Here is a 22,466-nt window from a genome sequence, read left to right as displayed (position 1 = left end):
CCCCCCCGCTTTTTTTTCTTCCTTCTTCACCACAGTTGACAAAGAATTGTTTAAATGTCTTTGGAACTTTGATGGGATAACCCAGTATGGACTGTCTAGGTCTGTGCATGTTGCTTTTAGTACTTTTATTATTTTTCCTGTAATTGAAACTAATGAACATGCCCTTTAGATGCTATTTTAGCTCACATACAACTTTATAAATATTTCAACTTAGATATAATTGGATGAATTGAACTTGTTTAATTAGCAATGCAATCAGCCAGCGTGGCTTAGGAAGTCATATTACATTAAAAATACAGTGATAATGCATACTAATAAGGAATAAGCAAATTGTTTTAACAAAAAATTCCACACTTTTAGAAGCCATTTGTGTCTTGTTATAAGGTTTTACAGCTTTGCCATTACTTCTATTTTGCTACTGCCATTATTCAGAAATTTTCATGCCAGATGACAGTCAGGGAAGAGCTTTACTAGCTGACTTTGAACCAATGTAGTCAGCTATTTTTTAAGATGGTTGTGTAGGAGAATGAAATGGTTTAGTTCGCCTTTAAAAGTGGGTGGATGTCATCTTTGATGTTCATTTTCAAATTTGTAGTGGGAGCTTGAAATGTAAAGTTAGTTCTATCTAATCAATATTTATTTTTCTGTGTCTCAAGAAAATTTCTCCAAATTGCAAAGTACTGAATGCCAGCAATGGGGTGCACCAAGGATTTTGCATACACACAGTGTTGAGTCATATTCTGTGCATCTCTAGCTTGGGTGGGATAAACACGATGGAGAAGTTTGAAAGAAGGAGCCTGATGAGTGCTGAGGTTTGGGCTATACAGGCAAGAGCTTTGAATAAGAGCCAGAATTTATGAATTTGAGTGTATGCTTGAATATATCAGAAAGAGATTTATGTTTTTTGTGTTAAGCATGCTTACAAGAAGCTTTTAGTAAATTTTCGGACTGCATTAATGTTTATGTTTTTGGAATAAGTTAAGGCATGATATAATATGTAACATGGTTATGTATTTTTATTCCTTTTATGAATAAGTTTTAAAAAAACAATATTTTTAAAATTTGAAATATCTTTTTACACAATTTATTGTATTCAAGGAATATTGAAATACTAATTTGGATGTGAGGAAATAGATTACATTTTTTACACAAATACTAAAAGCATTATTATTAATTATTCTCAACTTACTAGAAATAGTGTATTTCAAGTAGGGATTTACCATTAGTTAAGATTTATGTTCTTACTTGCTGGTATAAAATATTAGTTAGCCTGTTTGCCATATGCATAGAATAGGATAGTAAACTATATATTTTCCAAACTGAGTAAGTGTCTAAAAATTCAGACAGCTGATTTTAAAAGCAGATAAGTTCTTTGAAGGATTTGCAGAAGCTCCTGAGCATCATATGTCTCTAATAGCCTCTAAGTAGGAAAGCAAAGATAAGTAGGTGCCTAATTTAAATAATCCCAGTAGGCATCTATTGGCATGTTTCTGTGATTTAATATGTGTTCCAGGGTGTTTGAAAAAGATTGAATATCTAGTTGACCTGATTTCAGTGATTTCAAGCTTTAAATGTTATACTATTGCACTGCAGAGCATTGAAGGAAACAGACAAGAGTTAAGGTGAATGGGAAGAAAACTGTGCATACAGGTTTTCATTTTGTCATGAAAATAGCATTCTCCAATTCATAGCTTCATAAAAAATGTATTATCAGTTGTCTTTCAACCACAGAAGATTTTCTTTGCTCAGGGTCTTGGTTCAATATACACATTTTCTGGTTTTTCTGCTCAAAATGCTAGTTGCATGTCTTTATGCTTCATATATTCAACAGTTGTTTTCATTTTCAGTAGCAGTACTTGTTTGCTGAAAAGCTTTTTATCCAAACTCCTATTTTTTATGTGAGAAATACACATGCTTAGCAGGTTACTGATGAGACAAGGCATTTGTAAATGTGGGTGATGCTTCATGGATAGATTTGCACATTAATTTTTCCTTTCTTAAGCTTGAATTTTTTGAAAATGTGGTCTCTTGGCAATATGCCTAGCTGCATTTGCCTTGAAATTCTGTACCTTCTTGGCTGCTTTTTATAAAGAAAATCCAAATTACATAAAATTTTCCAAATTAGATTTACCACATCATTAACTTTAGTTAGATTTTCACCTTCATTTTAAGCCAGCCTAAAGTGATTGCATGCAGCAGTCCTTACTTCTCTTCCATGTTCTGTATCAGCTAATGGTCTGTGTTGAACTGAACCTGGAACACACCTGATCAACACTCACCCTTCCCACCCTGCCCCTGTGTTGGGTGACAGGAACCACCAACTGAGTTAAAAAAGATACTTGTTTTACATATTTGACTTAGATTCAAATCTGAGGACATAATTTCACATAACATTTTGCACCAAATACAGTAGAGGCAAATTTAGTGCTGGGGAATATATGTAGGCTTTGTAAAATAGGAGTAAAGTTTGAAAATGGGGAAGGTGGTTAAGAAAGCAGCATGAAGATGAGTTGAAAGCACATAGTACTGAGTAATCAGAGATTATCTGTTCAGCTGTCAGAGATTCCAGCTTCTAACAGGAGAGAGAAAACATCTGTATTGATTCATGAATGTGGAGCTCTGTGGGAAAGATTTCTACCTGTGAAACATACAATGATACTGGGAAAAATATATCTGTGTGGTACTCTAGCAAAGAGCTCTTTTCTCAGAGATCCTGTTGATTGCATTGTACAGAAATCTTCTGACCATGAGTTGTTGGTCATCTAGAAAATATACAGAAAAGAAAGAGCTGGGAGCGTGTTGTGGTGGGAACATACAGACTTGAAAGGATATTTGAAATAAACCCAGCAATTCTATTTGTAGCATACAATCTGATAATTATCAGGGGGAATCTGAATTTAATTATTTGTGTATTTTTTCTTAGAATTGGATAGCATGCCCTGTTGGATTTTTAAATGTACAGAAACATCAGGGACTTCTACAGAGCTGTCGTTGAGATAAGGTACACTTAAAGGTGATGGTTACCTTTCAAGATGAGATTCTGCAGTTGCATAAATATTAATTATTGGTTGCCTAAAAAAGTAATTTGCTAAATTCTCAGTATTAAATATTATGGTGTTCTAGAAAGCATTTCTGTAAGTATCAGCACCTCAGCAGATGAAAATATCTGAAAGATTCTTAATTGAATTCTCACTTTGTCCAGTATTACAGATATGCATCTCTTTAGAGAGGGTGTGTTAGTGTATCTGGCCAGACTTCAGTCTTTCAATGTGAAGGGCTTGAAGTACATAAGGGACACAGTATTCACTGGACATCTAGATGAATATCCTAATTTCAGCTAATTTCTGCTGACTTCTGTGCTGTCGGGGTGTACCAGATCTGCTTCCAGCTGCCCAGGATGTATACAGATGGAAGAGAGGGATTGGAGGGGAGTGTCTGCAGATTGTACCTCAAGGCTTCTGTTCATGAGCTTCTGTTCTTCACGTGCCAGAGAGGTCACAGGTGTCTTCATTACTTAGTTTGAGTTAGTTTTGTTTACAAGCCACTAGACATTCCTGGCAAGACAGTACTGTTGTGGAAAATGTTATCTTGCACTGAGGTTGAGGCCTTCTCAAAAAGGAACAGAATTAAGTCTGTGAGAAAAAGCAGATTGATAAAATTATTGGAAATGCCAGGATGGATGCGGTCCAAGGACTTTATCTTTCTTTTTGGGAAGACTTATAATGCAATTCTAATTCTGTTGCTTTCTTCCAGAGGGCTCTTCACTCACTTAACACAGAGAATGGATATTCCTCCCTTTTATCTAATCAGGAAATTGTTGTCAGTACACTCTTATGTCTTTTATTATATGGTAGCCAGACAGTTAAACTAATTTTGTCATCTACTTTAATATGTCGTTATTCCCTGTACATTTTGAGAAGTCTGCAAATAGCAACTAATTTACAGCTGTCTCACATGCTGTCCCTCTGTGTGATATGTCATTTTATAGATAGATGATGCTTCTGCAGATAAAAGCAAATAAATTATATGTGAGATGTGGATATCCAATTTAAGGATTTTTTGTTCATATTTCACATTGCAAAGCATTTATATATTCAACTAATTTTTGTTTTAGTTTATCTAAAAATATTTACCATGTTCCCAAATAATATAACAGTATAAGCATTACTTTTCTTTTCTTTTGTGCCATCTCCCTAGTTCACTCATTACACATCTTTGAAACTCTTCAGTAAATGAACAAGATTTATACAAGCAATAATCTTTTGACACTGGTTCATTCCTGGAGCGGGTCGGTACTGTGCTTCCCAGCTGAATAAGCTGGATGCCATCTGATCCCCCCGTGTTCTCAAAGCAAGATAAGATACACAGGTGGAACTCCTGGTGGATTTATCTAAGCCTGGTCGTAAAGACAATTATTGAGATTCAAAAAGCTTCTCCAATGATTTGTTTTAAGATGTCATTGCCCTTCTTAAAACGTCTGCCTAGTATCTAATTTATTACTTCTCTGCAGCAGTTTCAGACAATTATTTCTTGTAACATTCATTGTGGTATTCTTTTCAGGTACCTTTCAGGTGTCTTTTGCCTATTTGACAGCTGTTTTGTGAATAGTCTTTTCTTAAGACCCAGCCCTTCAGCCTCTTTTTGGTGACTATTTTCTAGGTTTCTCATTATTCTTGTTACTCTTGTTCCATTTAATTCCTGTCTTTGAAACCTTGTCACAAGCTGTACAATGCTGCCAGAGCTATGTGAAATTATCTTACATGTTTTGTAGGTTGCACTAACATTTGTATATCCTGGTATAATGTTTTTAAAAAGCATTCAGTTGTTCTTAATGATCACTAGATCATCCATTCTATTTTTCCTTTAGAATGGATGTCTAGCAAGTTGCTCCGGCTTGTTGTTAATATCTTGATTATTTTGTCTATGTAACAGTAGAACATAGGAGTTTTCTGTATTGAATTACATTATATTTTAGCCTATTTTAATATTATGACTATTTTTATATATTTCTATGTTCTAAAACTCTTCTATGTTTAATAAGATATCCTTTAGCTTATCTTCCAACCCTCTAGAATCATAGAATAACCTCAGTTGGAAGGGACCCACGGGAATCCGTGTGTCCAACTCCTGGCCTGCACAAGACAGCCCCAAGAGTCACACCATGAGAGCCTTGAGCTCTTTCAGGCTGGTGCTGTGACCACTTCTCTGGGGAGCTTCTTCCAGTGCCCAGCCACCTTCTGGGTGAAGAGCCTTGTCCTAGTATACCACCTAAACCTCCCCTAACACAGCATCAGACCATTTCCTTGAGTCCTGTCGCTGCTCACTACAGGGGAGAAATCAGTGCTGCCCATCCTTTTGCGCTCCCTGAAGCTGCAGGCTGCAGTGAGGTCTCCCCTCAGTCTCCTCTTCTCCAGGCTGAACAGACCCAGTGACCTTAGCCACTCCTCATACAGCTTCCCCTCCAGGCCCTTCACCATCTTTGTGGTTCTCCTTTGGGAGGCTCTCTAATGGCTTATATATTTTTTTTATATTGTGGCAGCCAGAACTGCACACAGGACTTGAGATGAGGTTGCCCCAGTGCAGAACAGAGCAGGACAATCCTCTCCTCCTTGCCTGGCTGGGGATGCTGTGCCTGATGCCCGCCAGGGCACGGTTGGTCCTCCTGTTTACCAGGGCATAATGACTCAAATTCGACTTGCCATCAATCAGGACCCCCAGTTTCCTTTCCACAGTGCTGCTTTCCAGCATCTCATTCCCCAGCTCAGCTGTATTCATCCAGGGTTGCCCCATTCTAGGTGCAGGATCTGGTACTTTTCTTTGTTGATCTTCATACAGCTGATGATTGCCCACCCCTCTTATTTGTCCAGGTCTCTGTGCAGGACCTCTCTGCCTTGGAGGGAGTCAACACCTCCTCCCAACTGAATGTCATTGGCAAACTTACTTCATATACTTTTGAGTCCTGCCATCCAAGTTGTTTATGAGGACCTTGAAGAGCACTGGCCCTGCAGTGGAGCTGTGCAGAACCCCAGTAGTAACTGGTTACTAGCCTGATGTTCCCCTAGTGTTGTCCCATTCACACCACAGTGCTTTGTGTCCAGCCCATGAGCCAGGGGCTCATGCATCGCATGATGCGTTTATCCAGCTGTCTCCTGGACATTTTGTCCACAAGGGCACTGTGAGAGACAGCACTGAGAGCTTTAGTGAAATCCAAAAAGATTACATCGACTGGCTTCCCTTGGTCAGCTAGGTGGGTAACTTCATCGCAAAAGGAAATTGTCCAGTTGGACTTCATCCTCGTTAAGCTGTCTTGGCTGTGACCAATGATTGCATTGTCCTTCATATGTCTTCCTGTAACTCCCAGAATAATCTTTTCCATAATTTTACCAGGCATGGAAGTGGGACTGGGTCAGTATTTGCCAGCTTCCTGTTAATTCTCCAGATTCCCAAGACCATTGAAAAGCCATGGAGAGAGATACGGTTGGGAAGTCAGGCAGCTCTTTGAGTACTGCCCTGGCATGAATCCCCTCACACCACCTCTCCCTTTTGACACTCTTTCTCATTGTGTCCTCATAGCCTGTATGCCAGTTATTCCTTTTTCTGTGTTTTTTCACGTGTGATGCTTGCTCTTTTACCAGTTTAAGAGTAACATTGAGGGAAGTTTGACCCACCTTTAGTTAACAGAGCTATCTTTACAGTATCCTAGTGCACTGTTAATTTGGGGAATGATGTCAAGAGGTTTGAACCAGAGTTCTGTTCCTGGTGTCGTTAGCTGCTAGTAAGAAATTGTCAGAACTGCCTTTATTCATTTCCAGCTTATGCAAGCACCACGATGTTGCTTTGTTTCTGAAAAAAATGAATATATCTCTGCTTCCTGCCTGTCCTTAAAATGAGGTCAGTGAGGGTAAAATTTTATCATAGCTGTGAATGGGAATACTGATTTGGAAGTGTTGTATGCTGACCTTGCACTCAGCATCTCCTTTATCTCTGCCTGTGCCAGGTGTTGAGCATTAAATTTTTAGTGTTTAAAAGGGTAGTGTTATTTACAAATAGGATTGAGTAGACAACTTCAAAGAAAAATAAATAAAAAAAATCTAAACTTGAAACTCGTGTTGCTAGCTGAAGCACCTATGAAGTATTTACTAGTCCCTTCAGCAACATTTGAGTGAATCAAAGTTAGAGCATTGGAGTTTTTAAAAAAATAATCTCTCAAGATTATAATAATATAATAAATAATCTCTCAAGAAAGAATTAAAGAAATCTTCAGAAATTAAATAGGAGTATTACTTTTTTTTTCTTCACTTGTCATATTCTGTTTCTCAGTAAATCAGACCTGGAATGGGTTTATATGTCAAATATTAAGTGGCAGTCTCACCAAGGGGAGTAATCAAAGCCTAAGGCACAACTATCTGTAGGTTTGAATCCTTAAACTACTAAGTTTGAATAATAAAATCTCTCAGGCCTTAAAAACAGAAAGACATAAGACATCTCTTTTTAACAGAGATGAGGAATAAATTCGAGTGATAATCCATTCCACAAACTTCAAATACTGGTTGGAGCATTAAAATATGAATTAGGTCATGTACTTTCTGGAGAGAGGGCTGGTAGGAATCATAGTAATGCAAGCACTCTGCTGTACAGCCAGGATAATTGAGATAGAAAAAGTATTCAATTGCTTCAAAATCAGCATGGGAAGGTGTTTGCTTTGCTTCCATTTTCTAGTTCTTTGTGAGATATTAGTGCTATATAGCTTTCAGTTGGAACAGTTATGTTGGGGTTTTTTTGGGAAATTTAAAAGGTTCTGTTAGTGTCATTTTCCTTTAACCATGCATTTTTGGCCAAAGGTGACAAATTCAGAACTGAAGTACAATCATGACTTTATTTAAGTACACAAAATTTGAGGTGATTATTTCTGTCTTTTTAGTACTGGCAGTGGTGCAAAAATGTACTATTTTGATACAGTGATGCACTTCAGGTCATGCAAGATATAGAACTGCATGAGAGTGTGACAAGACCAGAAGTCTGAGTGCTTAAAAAGTTGATAAAGTTCTGTAAATTCACAGTGCTTACATCTACTTACTGGTGGAAACTTCAGGAGGCTCTTGATTCTTTCATAGCTACAGTGTTCCCACCCCTTACATATTTTTAGGAGAGAGAGAGAGAAACTTTGACTTTAGCATTCTCTGGAAATCCTGATAATTAAATAATGTAATTGCATTACAATGAAGTTATGTACCCAAACAAAATATGAGTCTGGGAATAAAAGAGAAGAATTCTGGTGAGATTGTTCTGAAGTGTTGTGATGCACAGCAAACACTTCATATTTTTATTTGTTATTTGAATTGCTTTTCTGACTCATATGCTTCCGTGTCCTTTGTCTATTTGATGAGACATCTGGCATCTTTTGTTCAAGGATGAAGTGTTCTCCATAACCATCTTTCTTCTTTTGCTTTGGGAAAAAGCTCTTTGTAGATGCTTCTCCCCTCTTTGTTTCTTGTTTATGCTTTTCCTGATAATACATTGACAAAACATCCCAGGGAAAGATCTCTATGCAAAGAACTGTTTTATTGGAAGAAAAAGTAAGAGTGACAATGTTTACAATGATACTATTTTCTCTGTATGTGTTTTTTAACTACATTATTTTTATATGCTTGAAAGAACAATTTTGTTTCTCATATATAGTTGGCTTTTCTGTGGTTTCTGAGTTGGAGCTGTAAGTACAGAGATCAGAACCTCACAAATGAATCTGTTTCTGTATCAGAAAAGATAGTCACTATCCAGAATTACCTTAGGCACAGCTTTTCATTTTATTCATTAACACTTTTTACCAGGACACTGTCATCTTAAAGATAGAATTTCAGTGAAATTCTATAAAAATTGACTCTTTATTGCTTCCTGTCAATAATGAATATTGTTGCCGTGTTTATTTGCTCTTTGAATACAGATAAAACCAATGCAGTCTGCTTCCTATTAGCACGGACATTCAAATCAGTCTCACGCCACAAGTGCCTTCATGCTTGAATTAAGTCTTGAAACTGTAGCCAGGCTAGGAACCCAAAACTTTGTAGCTTTCTTGAATCTAATTTTTGTTACAAAAGTAGCATATATTGCAGAAGACTCTTCTTCCCGCCTCTACACAAAGATTTAAGCATTGCTTCAAATTTCATAGAAGTATAATTTTTTTTAATAAGATATGTTTATGTTAATGATAGTCATTCTGTCTCCCTACAGTGCAAATTAGACTATCAAGCCTGTGTCTCAGGAAAACAAATTTCAGTGAAATGTGAAGGACGTTGCCCTTGCCCTTCTGACAAATCCACAAATGCAGGCAGAAATGACAGGAGAGGTGAGTGATGGTAATTTGTGTAATATTTTTAATACTTATTTCCAGAAGGAAGATTTTGCACATGGAATATTACAGTTATCAGAAACAGTCATTATTCTTGAATAAAACCAGATGTATTTTCTTCAAGGTTGTTTCTTTGCCAAGGGTTTTGAAGTTGTACCTTCATACAACTGTATATAATACCTTGTATTATAGTAAAATACCATGGTATTTTTCAAATCAGCTATTCTAGTGTGAGTTACTGCTGTTCTTTTTTTTCATTTGCTATTTGATACTCCTTGACTCCTTGAGATGCTTATAGGTGCATTTAAAACCAGAAATTAATTCCTTGCACCTCAGTGTTTTCAGTTGGATATTCAAGAAAATGAAGTGTAACAGAAAGGAAGGAAACTTAGAAGTCCTTGTTGCTGGTCACAGGAGCAAGCAGTTGAGCTGTAGAACTGTTAGTAATGGCTGTATTATGTGAGTTTGTTTGAAGAATGCTTGATAGGAATAAATCAGCTTCCTTTTGGACCAGGAATGAGATTATGCTGCTAGAAAATGAAGTTGCTTTGTAGTGCTTCTCAGGCATTTTAGGTGCAGCTGGAACAAACTGGAGAGGAAAAATGGTGGCTGTGCATATTTGTATTTCAGTGGCTCCCAGGTGATTTTGGAAGGTGGTGGTTAAACAAAACATGACACCATCTTTGGTGCTTCTGCATAGAGAGTGGTCATGAAGTTTTGGGCTACCACAGACCTGAATCTGTCAAGAAAAGCATGATTGGAGGTCTGCGTTTTAAAATTTTCTTTAGACTGATCTCTGTTAGATGCATCTTTTTGTTCTGTCTGTATAGTAACACTTTTGATGAGTAAAATACATTGAAAAGACACAAAAATTAGTTTTTAAGGATGTTGGTTTTTTCCTGTAGTAACCTTATAACAATAAAAGAAACAAACATCACATTCCTGCATTAACGCTGATATTTCATTACTTGAAGCACTATTCCAGATCTATTGTGCAGGTTAGTGTTACTTTCCATTATAAGCTGTAACTACTGCCAAAGCTATATTTTTTTTTCTAGTTTAAAAAACAAATTAATGTTCTTTAAACAATGATGAAGATGACCACTATAAAGAATAAACTGTGTGCAGGCATACAAGTCAATTAAAAACTGCTCTGAAACACTTCTTTAGGGCCCTTTTTTCATATTTGGCAATATAATTGATTGTGTAATTAAATATTAATTGAATATATGTAATTAAATACTCCTTGTGCTGGAACCCTCTGCAAAATTATTATCTTGATGTTTTTTAAAGCATTAATTTAGAACTTCATGAAGTATCTTGAAAATAAATAGATAAATATGTCATCTTTTTACATTGTTAAATAAAATGAAAAGTACTGGAAGACCTGGCATCGTGTGGCTAATGTGGCCCCTTTGATAAGATATACAGTGAGTGTAACCTTAATGTGGTTGCAGCATCCTCTAGCAATAGTTTCTGTATCTTCAGGATGGATATTAGAATATTTGCTTAACAGTGGGCATGAAGTGAAATTAAGATAATGAGGTGAAAAGCATCTTTGTGAGTAGTAGGCCTACCACTCTCCAGTATCAGTCTTTTATTACGCTATCATTGCCCTTAGTTTTTACCAAGATAAGGTCTCCCTGCTGGAAGCTGTTTCACCTGATGCAGTTATTTTTTGTGTGTATTATTTCAAGCATATTTGATTTTTCATATTCCTATGCTGAAACACTGAAGAAAAATCTAGAGACAATTTTTATTTTTTTGCTTCAAAAAATGGAATTTTTTTAAAATTAAGAATGAACTCTTCTTGATGATTTAAGTTGCCAGGGAATCAAGATTACTTGTGCCTAGTTATGTAAAAGAAAAGGAAAAAAGGTCTCATGGGTATAGGAATTAACACTAATCCTGTCCTGACAGATTGTCAGAGCAAGCAAAACACAGGGCTTTTCCGAATTCCATGAAATTTGTTAATATATTTTCTTTACAAGGCCAAAAGCCAGGAAACTAGAGAAACATGAAAGTGAGCTGAGCATCATTAGTGAAATTTCAGCTTTTATTGTGACAGAATACAAAATTTCTTGCAACAGAAGTTCTTCTAACAACAGTTATAAGAATACAGTTTTTGGCTTTAAATGGAGCTCTGTAAAGTGTTGTTGCAGTTGGACTTGATGATCTTGGGAGATATTTTCCAGACTAAATGTTGCTATGATTCTAAGCTGTGTGCATGTATGTCAGTTGCTTGCAAATTTGATAAAGCTAAACAGGCAAAGTAAGGTTACTGTTCTTTTTCAGGGATAACTTAATAAGGATTTCCAAAAATACCTAGGCTTTTTGGGACAATTGTTCATTTTTCAGATTGAAATTGCTGATTTTTTGGGTGTATCTGGAAAGCATACTATGTCTGTGAACTTTACCAAAATAGTCTTGGTGTGGAACGCTGTACTCCTTTGGGAAGCAAAATTAAACCACTATTCAGAAAAACTGATTTTCTTAAAATGTCTGTGAACTTAATAATGAAATCAGAGAGTTCTTTTAGTTGGAAGTGAACTATGAAATTTGTCTAATCGTTATCTCTGATGAATGCATGAGGCACGTGATGGGATCCAGGCTTTTGTGAAGGCTGTCTCATTTTAATAATACATTTAGAGACATTGAACCCAGCTGATGCTCAGGGTCTCTTGTGTTTAATCCAGAAATGAAAGAGCTAAGAACTTGATTTGGATCTAGATGTGTAAGTTGTTCAGAAGAACAAAAATTACAAGAAAAAACCCCCTAAACCAAACAACAAAGAAAACTCACAATAAAATAAAAATATTTACCATCTTTGTTTTGATTGTAATTCAGATTAAGCAATGGATATCATATAAACTATAAACTGTAATAGGTACTCCAGTAATTTTTAAAAAGAGACAGAAAAGACAAACTTAGGGTTACAAATGAGAGAGGGATATCTGCAGAGCATTAGAGACAGTATTAGGGGAACATGAAGTTAAAAGTAAATGGGGAGTAGAGATGAGAGGGAGGGCTTTGGAAGTAACTGGGGAGTACAGAAGAGAGGGAGGGCTTTGGAAGTTGTGTAGAAGCACAGTGAGAAGAGAAGGTAAAGCAGAATGGATGGGAAGCATTACCACTTGTGACAGAGGTGTTAAAGACACACTTGAGGAAGCATTTTGTTTTCCAAGCATAGCCATTGCCTCATGTGCTGCCTTTGCCCCAATCTCCTTTTGAAGTATGTGCCAGCATTTGGGTACCCAGGTCATACTGAGTTGCACAGCTGTGAATAAAATTATTTCACTGAGTCAGAATCTGCAGATCTTAATTTTTCTGAGCACTTCTGAGGCTTTTTTCAGTGGTTATGTAGAACCAGAAGCTCAGAAGGATTCTGTGCACTGAACATTTTTACAAAACCAGGAAGTCTTGTCCCCTTGGCAGTGTCTGGGCACAACTTTTTCTTGCAAATAGTGGTCATGGTCCTTTTGCTCTGAGATGTAGCAAGCCCTGTCCCTTGCTTGTCCTGCTCTTCACACTGATAGCTAAGAAAAAAAATGTACATGATTCAAAGTGAAGTCTTCATGAAATGAAGACCAAAGGCATTTCTGCAGAAATTTTCTCAGCAGATGAGTGTATGGCTGACAGCTCTTAGCTTATGGTTAAAGACCTTCAAAGGTATCTAAGAAAGGTATCTAAGTTATCTCAAATTTGTCTACTCCAGAGTGCATACATTGGGAAAGTATAATTATTCGTAAAATTAAAAATCTTGACAGAGTGCTTTGCTTTATTTCCCTGTCAAGCTGCACTAACATTCTGACAAAAGTGTGCTGTGACATGCCCAGGATCCTGGTCTCCCAGTCTATTTCAAAGATTTGGTGTGGTACAGCATCCTTCTCAATCTCAATTATGTCTTTGGATACCTTCTTCATAGAAATAAGGTGTGTTTCTGCCCTGACATAGAGTCAAGATTCAGCTAAGACATGCAGTCACACCCAAAAGCTCAGGGCCAATTGAAGGCCCTGCAGTTTAAATGGCAAAAGCTATGTCATTGTTGGTAAAATACTGAATATGCATTTTATTAGCTACTGAAATAGAAGAATTCAGTCTCAATAATTTTTTGAGTTAATCTCTAATAAATCCTATGCTAAGAGCTCACTTGATATTTTCACTAAGATAAGAGATTTAGTCTTATATTCATGGAAGATAAAAAAGGGGCTTCTCTTTCTTTCAGCATCTGAGGTGGACTATGTAGGTAACAAGGAAGCTCTTACAAATGTCATGCTCTTTGGCTCTAAGCTTTTTCCAGAAGGAGGTGAAAAGGCAACATTGTATGCTCAAAGTATTTTCAGTCTGAAAGACTTTAATCACAGAATATGACTGCTCTCTCAGCTGTGTCCTGTTTTATACTGAATACAGCCAAAATGTTAATTGCTTTGTAGAGATGGGGATAAATAACAGTAGGATTAAAGACGCTGTGGGTACTGGTTTGTTCTGTGTGCATCAGTTCTTGAAAAACAAATAGAGGGACAAACAAGCAAGCAATACTCTCCCAAATCCCCTGATTTAATTTGCATAGCATCATCTTTTCAATACATGACCTCTACTACTTTTCATATAGTACAGGTATAGATGCCAAAAAAGAGCTTTTGTTTCGTTTACATTCGGAGAGAACACTGACTCGTTTCCAAACTTCACAAATAAAGAGATTGAGGGCCAAAATTACCACTTGTGTTAACTCCTTAATCTCTACTTTGTATTTCTGCCTTTCAATGACAGATACTGCTGTTTTGTAATCCCCTGTTTCTCTTTTGAAAAGGTAGCTACAGGATATCAATAGAATAAAAATCCATGCTCAAACCAACATGTACTAGGCCAATTAGGCCTGATATTATAAGTGACCTGTTATATTCTATTGCTGTTTGACCTTTATTTACAAACATGGTAGTGTGTTTTAAATTTTTTTTGAAATTATCTAATTGTAACATTTAATTTCACACTGTCATGCTTGTTACAGAAACTTAAGTGACCAGCCTATAAAAATAAACACAAAGGGAGAAGTGCTAGTTCTCATCACAGGCAAGCTGCTCTCAGTTAACCTTCTCTCTCAGAGGAATATGCACAATAAATGAAAGGAGGTGGTCTTGGTAGTGTGGGAATACAGGTGGTAGCAACACTTATTATATGTGAGTTAAATATGCACTGGGTAATTGTCAGCTTTCTAGTTTACTGTTCTTCTTAGCCATATATTTATATTCAGTACATTTTTTTAATGTAATTCCTTCTACAGTTCTATAAAATGCAGCAATAAAATAAATTCTCTATGCTTTCTTAGTTGCTTAATTTTCATAAATTTAATTAATTTTCATAAATGTTGCTAATCTTTCTCAATATAGTCTTTAGATGAAGCCTGAAATGCCAGAGCATAATGATGAGTGGTATCAGTGGAAGCACTCAAATCCAGGAGTTTGTCTTATCTGTACTGATATACACTGCTTGAAGTTGGTGTCATTGTGGGCTCACAGCAAAAGTTGAATCTGGGCTAATATTTCTGCTCTTGCCTTTACTGCTGGCATCAGCATGAACCATGCTATTGATTTAAATGTAAATAGGCCATAAGATTCCTTGTTAGAGGAAAATACATTATCCATAGGTAAGCCTTCTTACTATACTGATGTTTCTGAACACTATTTTATTATTGTTTCTGAAACCTTTTGATTTTAAAGGTGCTATGAAACCAAAATGCATTATTGTATATACATTGTAGTTCTTCAGTTCAGTTCTTCATTGACTTACAAGTAAATGTTCATTTTGCTTTTATTGCTTTTTTTTTTTACTAGAATACATAGGTTTTACTTTTCAATCTTAATGCTATTCATCTTAAGCCTGTATTTTTCCAAGCATCCAAGCTTTCACCTTTTTTACTTTGTTACACACATTTACAGTAATGGTGAGCTGTAAGTATACCTTATGTATAATTTAAAGCTATTTGAAAATAAAGTGAAAATTGATGCATTGTGGATTTTTATGCTTTGATATTTGGTCAGCCAAATTCATTTAGAATGTCTTTTTTTTCCTCTGTTGTATCTAAAGTGAGTTATAGACCATTTTTTACTTGATCTTTAATAAGAAGTACTGTTGTTTTACCAGATTTTAGAGCTTTACTAGATATTTTATAAATGGTAGATTATTTCTGAGATAGCAGAATAATAATCTTTGCAACAATTTATTTATATTTGTAAATTATTTCATATGTATGATAGAAAGGGAATTTGCTAGCACAAAAATACTGTTACTGTATTTGTGAAAGGCATTTATTTAGGATTCATTACTGTGTTTGTGTAATAACAGAAATTCAGTGGAGCTAATTTTATTGGTTGTTTCTTCAATGCTAAGATATATTTTTTGCGTAATTCTTCTAAATTTTTAAACTGAATATCTTCTTTTTCTCAAGTGACTTTTTATCCAAGTAAAATTGTCAGCAGTATCTTCTTTTTATTAATCAGACTCCATGTTAAGACTTTCTAACAAGAGACTTTTCCATCATAATTAGTAGTAATCTAATGTAGTGTGATTAGTAGCGATCTAATGTGGTGTAGAATGACAGATAATGTGTTTGGGATGAGAGGGGTCTGACCTCTGTGCCCACCATCCCTGGTTCCCTTGTCAGCCAGCCTGGGCTTAGCCAGAGCTCACCCACGTACCTGGGCTTCCTTTCTCTGGGAGCTGGGAAAGGCTGGAAAAGAGTCTTACAGGCTGCTTGCCAGGTACTGTCCATGTGTGATGTGGGAGTGATGAGGGGCCTGTGGCTGTGTTTGAAGGACTGGAGAAATGGAGATGCAGCTGTGTAAGCTGTTCTTAGGCTCTAGAAGTGACTCAGTTTTGCTCCAGATGCTTGTTTCTCCTGTAATTTCAAACTTCTGCATGGAATAGTGTATGTTCACTTTGCTCAAAACACCTTTATAGTATGAAAAGGATAACTAGAATTGGTTACTACACTCGTAGTTGACCTTTTTGGCTAAAAAATTTTTGCTTTTTCTTTCTGTTCTTACAGGGATTAGAATATTTGAGAGCAAGCGGTAGAAGTATGTGTTATGCAGAAAAGAAATAAAATCATAAATGCAGGTAGAGCAATGAGGCAGAGACATTCTAGTAAAAGAATACTATTAATTCAGATCAGAGTGGAGCTGATGGTGTAAAAAAAGGGAAAAGGCAGAATGTGCTTGAGAAGCCATCTATAGTTTTGATATTCTCTGCAATTAAGTCATAATTGCAGAACGAATTAAAATTTGGTTGAGCTTGACTGTTACAAGGAAGAAGTGAAGGATTAAGGGAAGGTTGCCTGTTCCATAATAATACTGTAAAAAAAGCTCGAGTGTATATACTGTGTTTATGAAAAATAATCCCTGTAACACTGCAGAACATACTTGAGAATGCTTTGAAGAAGAACATTTTATTGTTTTCAGGATGAAGTATAATACTGAGAAAGGCTTGTTAGCTGGGTGCTTGTTGTCAGTATTGCAAAGAGCTATGACACTAAGGGGAAGATGGGAATATTACATGCCCATCACTGGAAACAGCTCTTTGTTCACAGTTCCCAAGCACTTTTGCAACAGCAATCTTCTTAAAACCACCTTGTCTTTGCTCTTCATTTGGCCTGTTTATTTCCAAAACATTCCAGTTTCTGTGACTTCTTTCAGAAGCTTTTGAGTACTCAAATTTATACAGTTTTGTCAAATCCTGGTTTGTATGTCACATCCACAAATTTACTTCTAAATGGAAAATTCCTAAGGTCTCAGTGCTGTGGAAAGCAGTTCTATCCTACTGTGGCGGACTGTACTTGGAGAATTTGCTCCTCATATTTCTTGTTCAACACTCAGCAAGTGAGTGTTGAACTGGCAGATCTGGTCTTGTGTTATAAATAGTTGTGCACTACAGTTTTTGATTTCTAAAATAATGTCAGTGTTGCATCTCTGCTCACTGTGTGAGTACTTTTTATCGCAGGACACCGAGGGCATTTATATCCTGTGCAAGTTGTGGCTTAGAAAACAGGTGTGCACGTTTGAGGAGCTGGGCACAGCATGGCACTCCTTGTCCATCCTGTGCTTTTTTTGTAATCTTTGATTTCTGTGGGGTTGTTCCAACACTCAGGGCCATTTATACTGTGGTTGTTTTTAGGTAAAAGCTCATTATATACAAGATGAGTAATCAGTCATTCAGAGTTGTATTCTTACAAGGTATTCATATACTTTTCACAGGGGAAAACATTGTTCTAGTGGACGTTGCTTTAAAATGATTGATGATGAAAATTTTGATTAGTTTGATTGATTTCTTTACTTCCTTTCCCCTTGTGTTTTAGTAGGAGGGGAAGCCCCAGTGAACCCAGTGGTGAATATGCCTTTAGAGGCAAAAAAGTTATCTACAGTGTATCAGCCCATGGTTTTGTGTGTGTTCCTGCAATTCATGACAGGCAAGCTGTTATGATAAAAGAAGATAATTAATGCTGTTTTCATTTTAGGTTTTATAATTATTAATTTTAACTTAGATCTTGAAACAATTAATGAACAAATTCAGTTCTAGAGTCTCCAAAACATGCAAATTATTTGGAGAGTTTAGTCTGTGTAGCACAACAAACTCTATTATAGGTAGTCATGAGAGCATGCTTTTTTAGGATATATTCATTATTTTCTTTTGCACTTCACCAGCCAGCCTCTATGGATTATAAAGCGGAAGCTTAAATATAGTCCAGACCATTGAAATGGTGCTGCATTCGATTATTATGGCTATAATTGCCTTAATTATGTAAATGAAGGGGTCTTGCCAATCTTATGGTACATTAAAGGCTTTACAAGTGTGTCACAGTAGTCGTATTGAGAATAAATAACCAAAGAGATGCAGATCTTATGCTAAGTATCTGGATCAGCATTGTCTTTCTGTTCATGCAATATACAAATAAGCTAAGGATGCCTTTATGTTTATGTCTCATTTACTGATGTGATGGTAATATTTTTTTGCTGATACTATTTTTATACCATCAATATGCAGTAATACTTAAAAGTCTTTCATTACTCAACAGTGGGAGATAACTGCTAGAAAAATCAGGTGTTTTTGTAAATCAGGTGATAACTTTAAATTACTTTATTTGCTCCTCCTTCTTATTTTTTGAAGACAAAACATGTGGTGCTAATTGCATAACCTAATTCTGAATTATTTTTTCTCTAAGTATGTCAGAGTATTGACAGTGAAGCTGCTTGAGGTCTTTGGGAAGCTCAGGAATGGACTGATGATGGTTTAGTAGTGTTCTGAAGGCGGATCAATAAGATTCATGGAGTCCTCTTCAAGGAGAATGTAAGCTGAGTGGTATTTAAAGAACATGTGATAACCTTTTGGCGACCACTTCTCAATAATATTAATTGAGTCTTTAGTACTTCAATATCCTATTTACTTTAGTACTTCAACTGTGCTATCTGTGCTCCCTGTTAAACAGTTGCAGTATCACTTTTTCTTAAGTGACTGTTCTAATAGCTGCCAGAATTTTAAAATTTTCTTTAAAATATCAAAGGCCTTTAAAAGACAGGAATTGAGATGTCTGTCTTATGGCAGCTATTGCTGATGTTTGTACAGCTGCTACACTGAAATTGACAGAAATTTGTTAATATCCGGCTGATATGGTGGCCCTTTCAATTTTTTTTTTTTTATTTTTAACATGCAGGTTGTGTCTCATTTATTCTTTGAAGCTGACCTCTGTTGTGGTAACTAGTTTGTACTTCAGCTAATTTTAAGCAAATATTCTAGTAACCTATTATTCAGAGAAAAAAGTTTACTTTGGTGCCAGCATATCCTTACTTGGTTACACAATATCCTCTTTCTTTCAATAGTAAATATATAATCAGTTCTTACACATGAAAGTAGAATTTTTATCTAAAAAAAAAATCTTCTCACCCCTCCTGAGCATACAGACAAAAGAACAGAATTAATTTACTGTTTCACTCTTGCTTTTCTTGTGTAAATGCTTGACCATTCTTTCACAGTTGAGAACCGTTGTTGGTTGTAAACTTTTGAGGCACTACTGAACATTTTCACGTAGTTGTGTGTATTGTGTTCACTGATACTCTGGAAATGTCTATCTGTGCATTGGCGGTGTGATGAACCTAGGCAATGTTCACACCACTCATTTCTAGCTGTGATAATTTCTAAAAGTTTGAAATGATGGTGCAGTGTTAGAAAAAAATTTAACAGTATTAGAAGAAACTTATTTAACAATAACTCTGCAGGGCAATTTTTACATGCCCCTGAGTGTCTCTAAGCAAGGGAAAGATGTGTTTTAAAAACCCCCATTCTTATTTTGCATGCAAAATAGGTAGCTTTGAGTCTTTATGTAGGTTAGTACAGCTTTACTCAGAATCTTGGTAAGAATATGTACTAGTGTCAGCATGATCTAAATCTATTTCAAATGATACATTTTCACATCTTGAATGTCTTTACTGCCAAGAAGGCAGGTTTTGTATTTGTAAATACAGATTTATTTTGTATTCTTGATGAGTCAGCATTATGAAAACATGTATTAATAAAATTATTAGATCAATCCTTTGTGCCTCAAAGTATAGTAATTACCCAACTGTGTTGCATTTTATCTGCATCACAAAATACAATACTAATTTTATTTTTTATTGATATCTTTATTTTATATCACAGATGCATATTACTTTACATATCAGAAATTCTCTAAATAAAACATTAAAGTCTTCATGGAAAATGAAAAACCCAACTTCTTTCCTGAAGGCACCATGATCCATTAAATTAGCTGTGGCATCTGTTTTAACTGTTCTGCTGATACTGCAACATCAAGTGCTACAGCCACCTCACATGCAGGCATCAGCACTTGTTCAGTTTTATCCAGTTGTTAAGCTTTGGCTCATTAACATGGTGGCACCTTTAAAACATAATTACCCCCTAAAATTAAATGGCTTTGTATTGTGATTTACTGGTATAGAGGTATGTCTTTACTAGTACAGAGGTATGAAAAAAAAGAGAAAAAAAAATCTTCTATTTAGCATTTCTAAGAGTACAAGTCATCAGAAATCCTAGATTGACTTATCCTCAGTAATAATTCCTGTCAATATTTTTGCATTATTTTTCCTCTCTTTATTAGAGGTTTGTTAGAATGTTGAGAACAGTAGTAGAGCACAGAACATTAAAAAAGAGAGTAGTAAAGTCAGTGTAAATGGAAACCAAGTAATTAAGACAGTTTTGTTCTGTTTGGTCTCTTCAGCAGGATTGTCTCAAATTCAGCTGTGGTTGAAGGTTTTAAGAAAGTTTACTATGTCTCATAGGAAGCTGGGGTTTTTTTCTAGTTTTAAGGTCAGTAGTTGAAGCTGATCAACCTCTGTAGAATTTCTGTATATAGAGTTTAAGAGGATTAAAAGATACGTCAAAGATAGAGGTCACTAAATCGCTGGTATTATATAGTTACCTTCTTTCTAAAGGTTGAGCTTCAGAAAAGGAATACAAAAAGAGTGTCTAGTTTTAACAAAGTGAAAAAAATACTGATGGGCTCAGAAAAACAAAGAAAATAGTAATACTCTCTGGTTTTGTGTTTCACCCTGTTTAAATCTATTAAAGAGAAAAAAAGGGAGTTTGTACAAGCAAGTCAGTTGGGATGTTTCTGACCATTTAATTGAGCATTGTATCATAACTAGACTTCATAGAAAGCAGGATACATAACATTAGGAAAGCAAGTTTAAAAGAAAATCACTACAGATTGGAATAATTTAGAAGAGTTGTTCATCAGCTTTAAACATTACTGATTGATAGCTTTAAAGTGTTTTTTTTCTGAGTGAAAAGCTGACAATAGCCAACAGTATATAGTGAGTCAAGGCTAAAGGATGCAGACAAGTGTCAGAGACAAGCATCTGTGACAATTTGCTGCTCCGGAAAGGAGAATTAGAGATTAATGCAGTTATTCACAAGGTTATTGTGTACACGTGTTTATTTCTTGATGTCTCTAGAATTTCATTCACTAGGGTTAAAGGTAGATTTTGTAATGCAAGCACTGATTTCCCATGTCCACAGTTCATCCAGATGGTCTTTTAATTTTAATGGGAGCTCTCACTGACTGTAAGGATTTAGCAGCCTGCACCTCTGTAGCGTTCATTTGTGGGCAACATAAATCTCGTCTTGTAAGATGCCAGTCTGTCAGGATGTTTTTCCTGCATTGCATGGGGGGCTGTTAGAAGTTCATTGATGTGAGGAACTTCAGTAAGTGGTGCCAGGGATCTGATTTCTTTAGCTTCTTGAAAGAGGTTCTCAGCAGTGGCAGGAATGTAGCACTCAGAGCGGAGTAAATATAGTAATTCAGCTTTCTAGCTGAAGTATATACCCTTTCCAGAGAATATCCTAATTTTCTTACATTGAGGAACTATATTACTATTTTCTTTGTCTTTTCCCCCTCTCTGTGGGCCACTTGGCTCTATTTTTGCGCATACCATGTAACACTTCACTCTGCAAGTGATGAGTCTGAGGTGTTGGTCCTTGTAAGTTGGAGTAGGAGAGTTAGAGTGAATGATAAGCTGTTAGGTACTCATTTGTCTTAAATTGTTTCATTTGCTATTTAGTTTTATAAAATATAAAATATATATAGTTTATTTGAAATTCATTCAGTTTTTTGCATAAGTGATATCCAGTGTCATAAAATTTTTTCCTTTTTTCTTATAAATCTTGTTTCTAAATTCCTCCAATGTATTGGGAGAGATTTAAAATCAGTTGTTTTGTAAGATCAGAGTTTGATATGACAACAGAGTCATGCTTTTGATTTGCTCTGTTTCTCATCTCAAAACCTGAAACAAATATAGAAATAAGCTTGGGAGTGGAAAACTTTGCTTAGTGTAAAAAGAGCAAGAAAGGAATATAATTTTTTCTCCAGATAATCTGTGCAACTAGCACAGAGAATCTGAATAAAGGTCCTGTAAATGAAGAATTAAATTATACTATCACTTTAATTGATTTTTGTTGAGATGTTTGAAATTATCAGTAAAATACCTCTGCTACCAAACTTTTACCAGGCTACACACCAGTATTACAGAATCACAGACTAGCAAAATGCTTGAGTCTGAAAGTGACTTCTGGAGGT

At 35.9% G+C, this 22,466-nt stretch overlaps 1 protein-coding gene across 3 annotated transcripts in view; it reads left to right on the top strand.

Moving 5' to 3' along the window:
* The window catches only part of SPOCK3 (SPARC (osteonectin), cwcv and kazal like domains proteoglycan 3), a 160,479-nt gene that overhangs the window by 102,700 nt on the left and 35,313 nt on the right, over positions 1-22,466 (top strand). For all 3 annotated transcript variants that reach the window (XM_041480140.1, XM_041480137.1, XM_041480138.1), the window contains one exon: positions 9,229-9,343. In XM_041480140.1, coding sequence (XP_041336074.1) covers positions 9,229-9,343 — 115 coding nt within the window. The remainder of the gene's footprint in view (positions 1-9,228; positions 9,344-22,466) is intronic.

Source organism: Pyrgilauda ruficollis, unplaced genomic scaffold (genome assembly GCF_017590135.1).
Source record: "Pyrgilauda ruficollis isolate IOZ18807 unplaced genomic scaffold, ASM1759013v1 scaffold5, whole genome shotgun sequence".
Classification (NCBI taxonomy): domain Eukaryota; kingdom Metazoa; phylum Chordata; class Aves; order Passeriformes; family Passeridae; genus Pyrgilauda; species Pyrgilauda ruficollis.
Note: the sequence above shows the minus strand (reverse complement) of the source record. Positions and strands in the feature narration are given on the sequence as shown.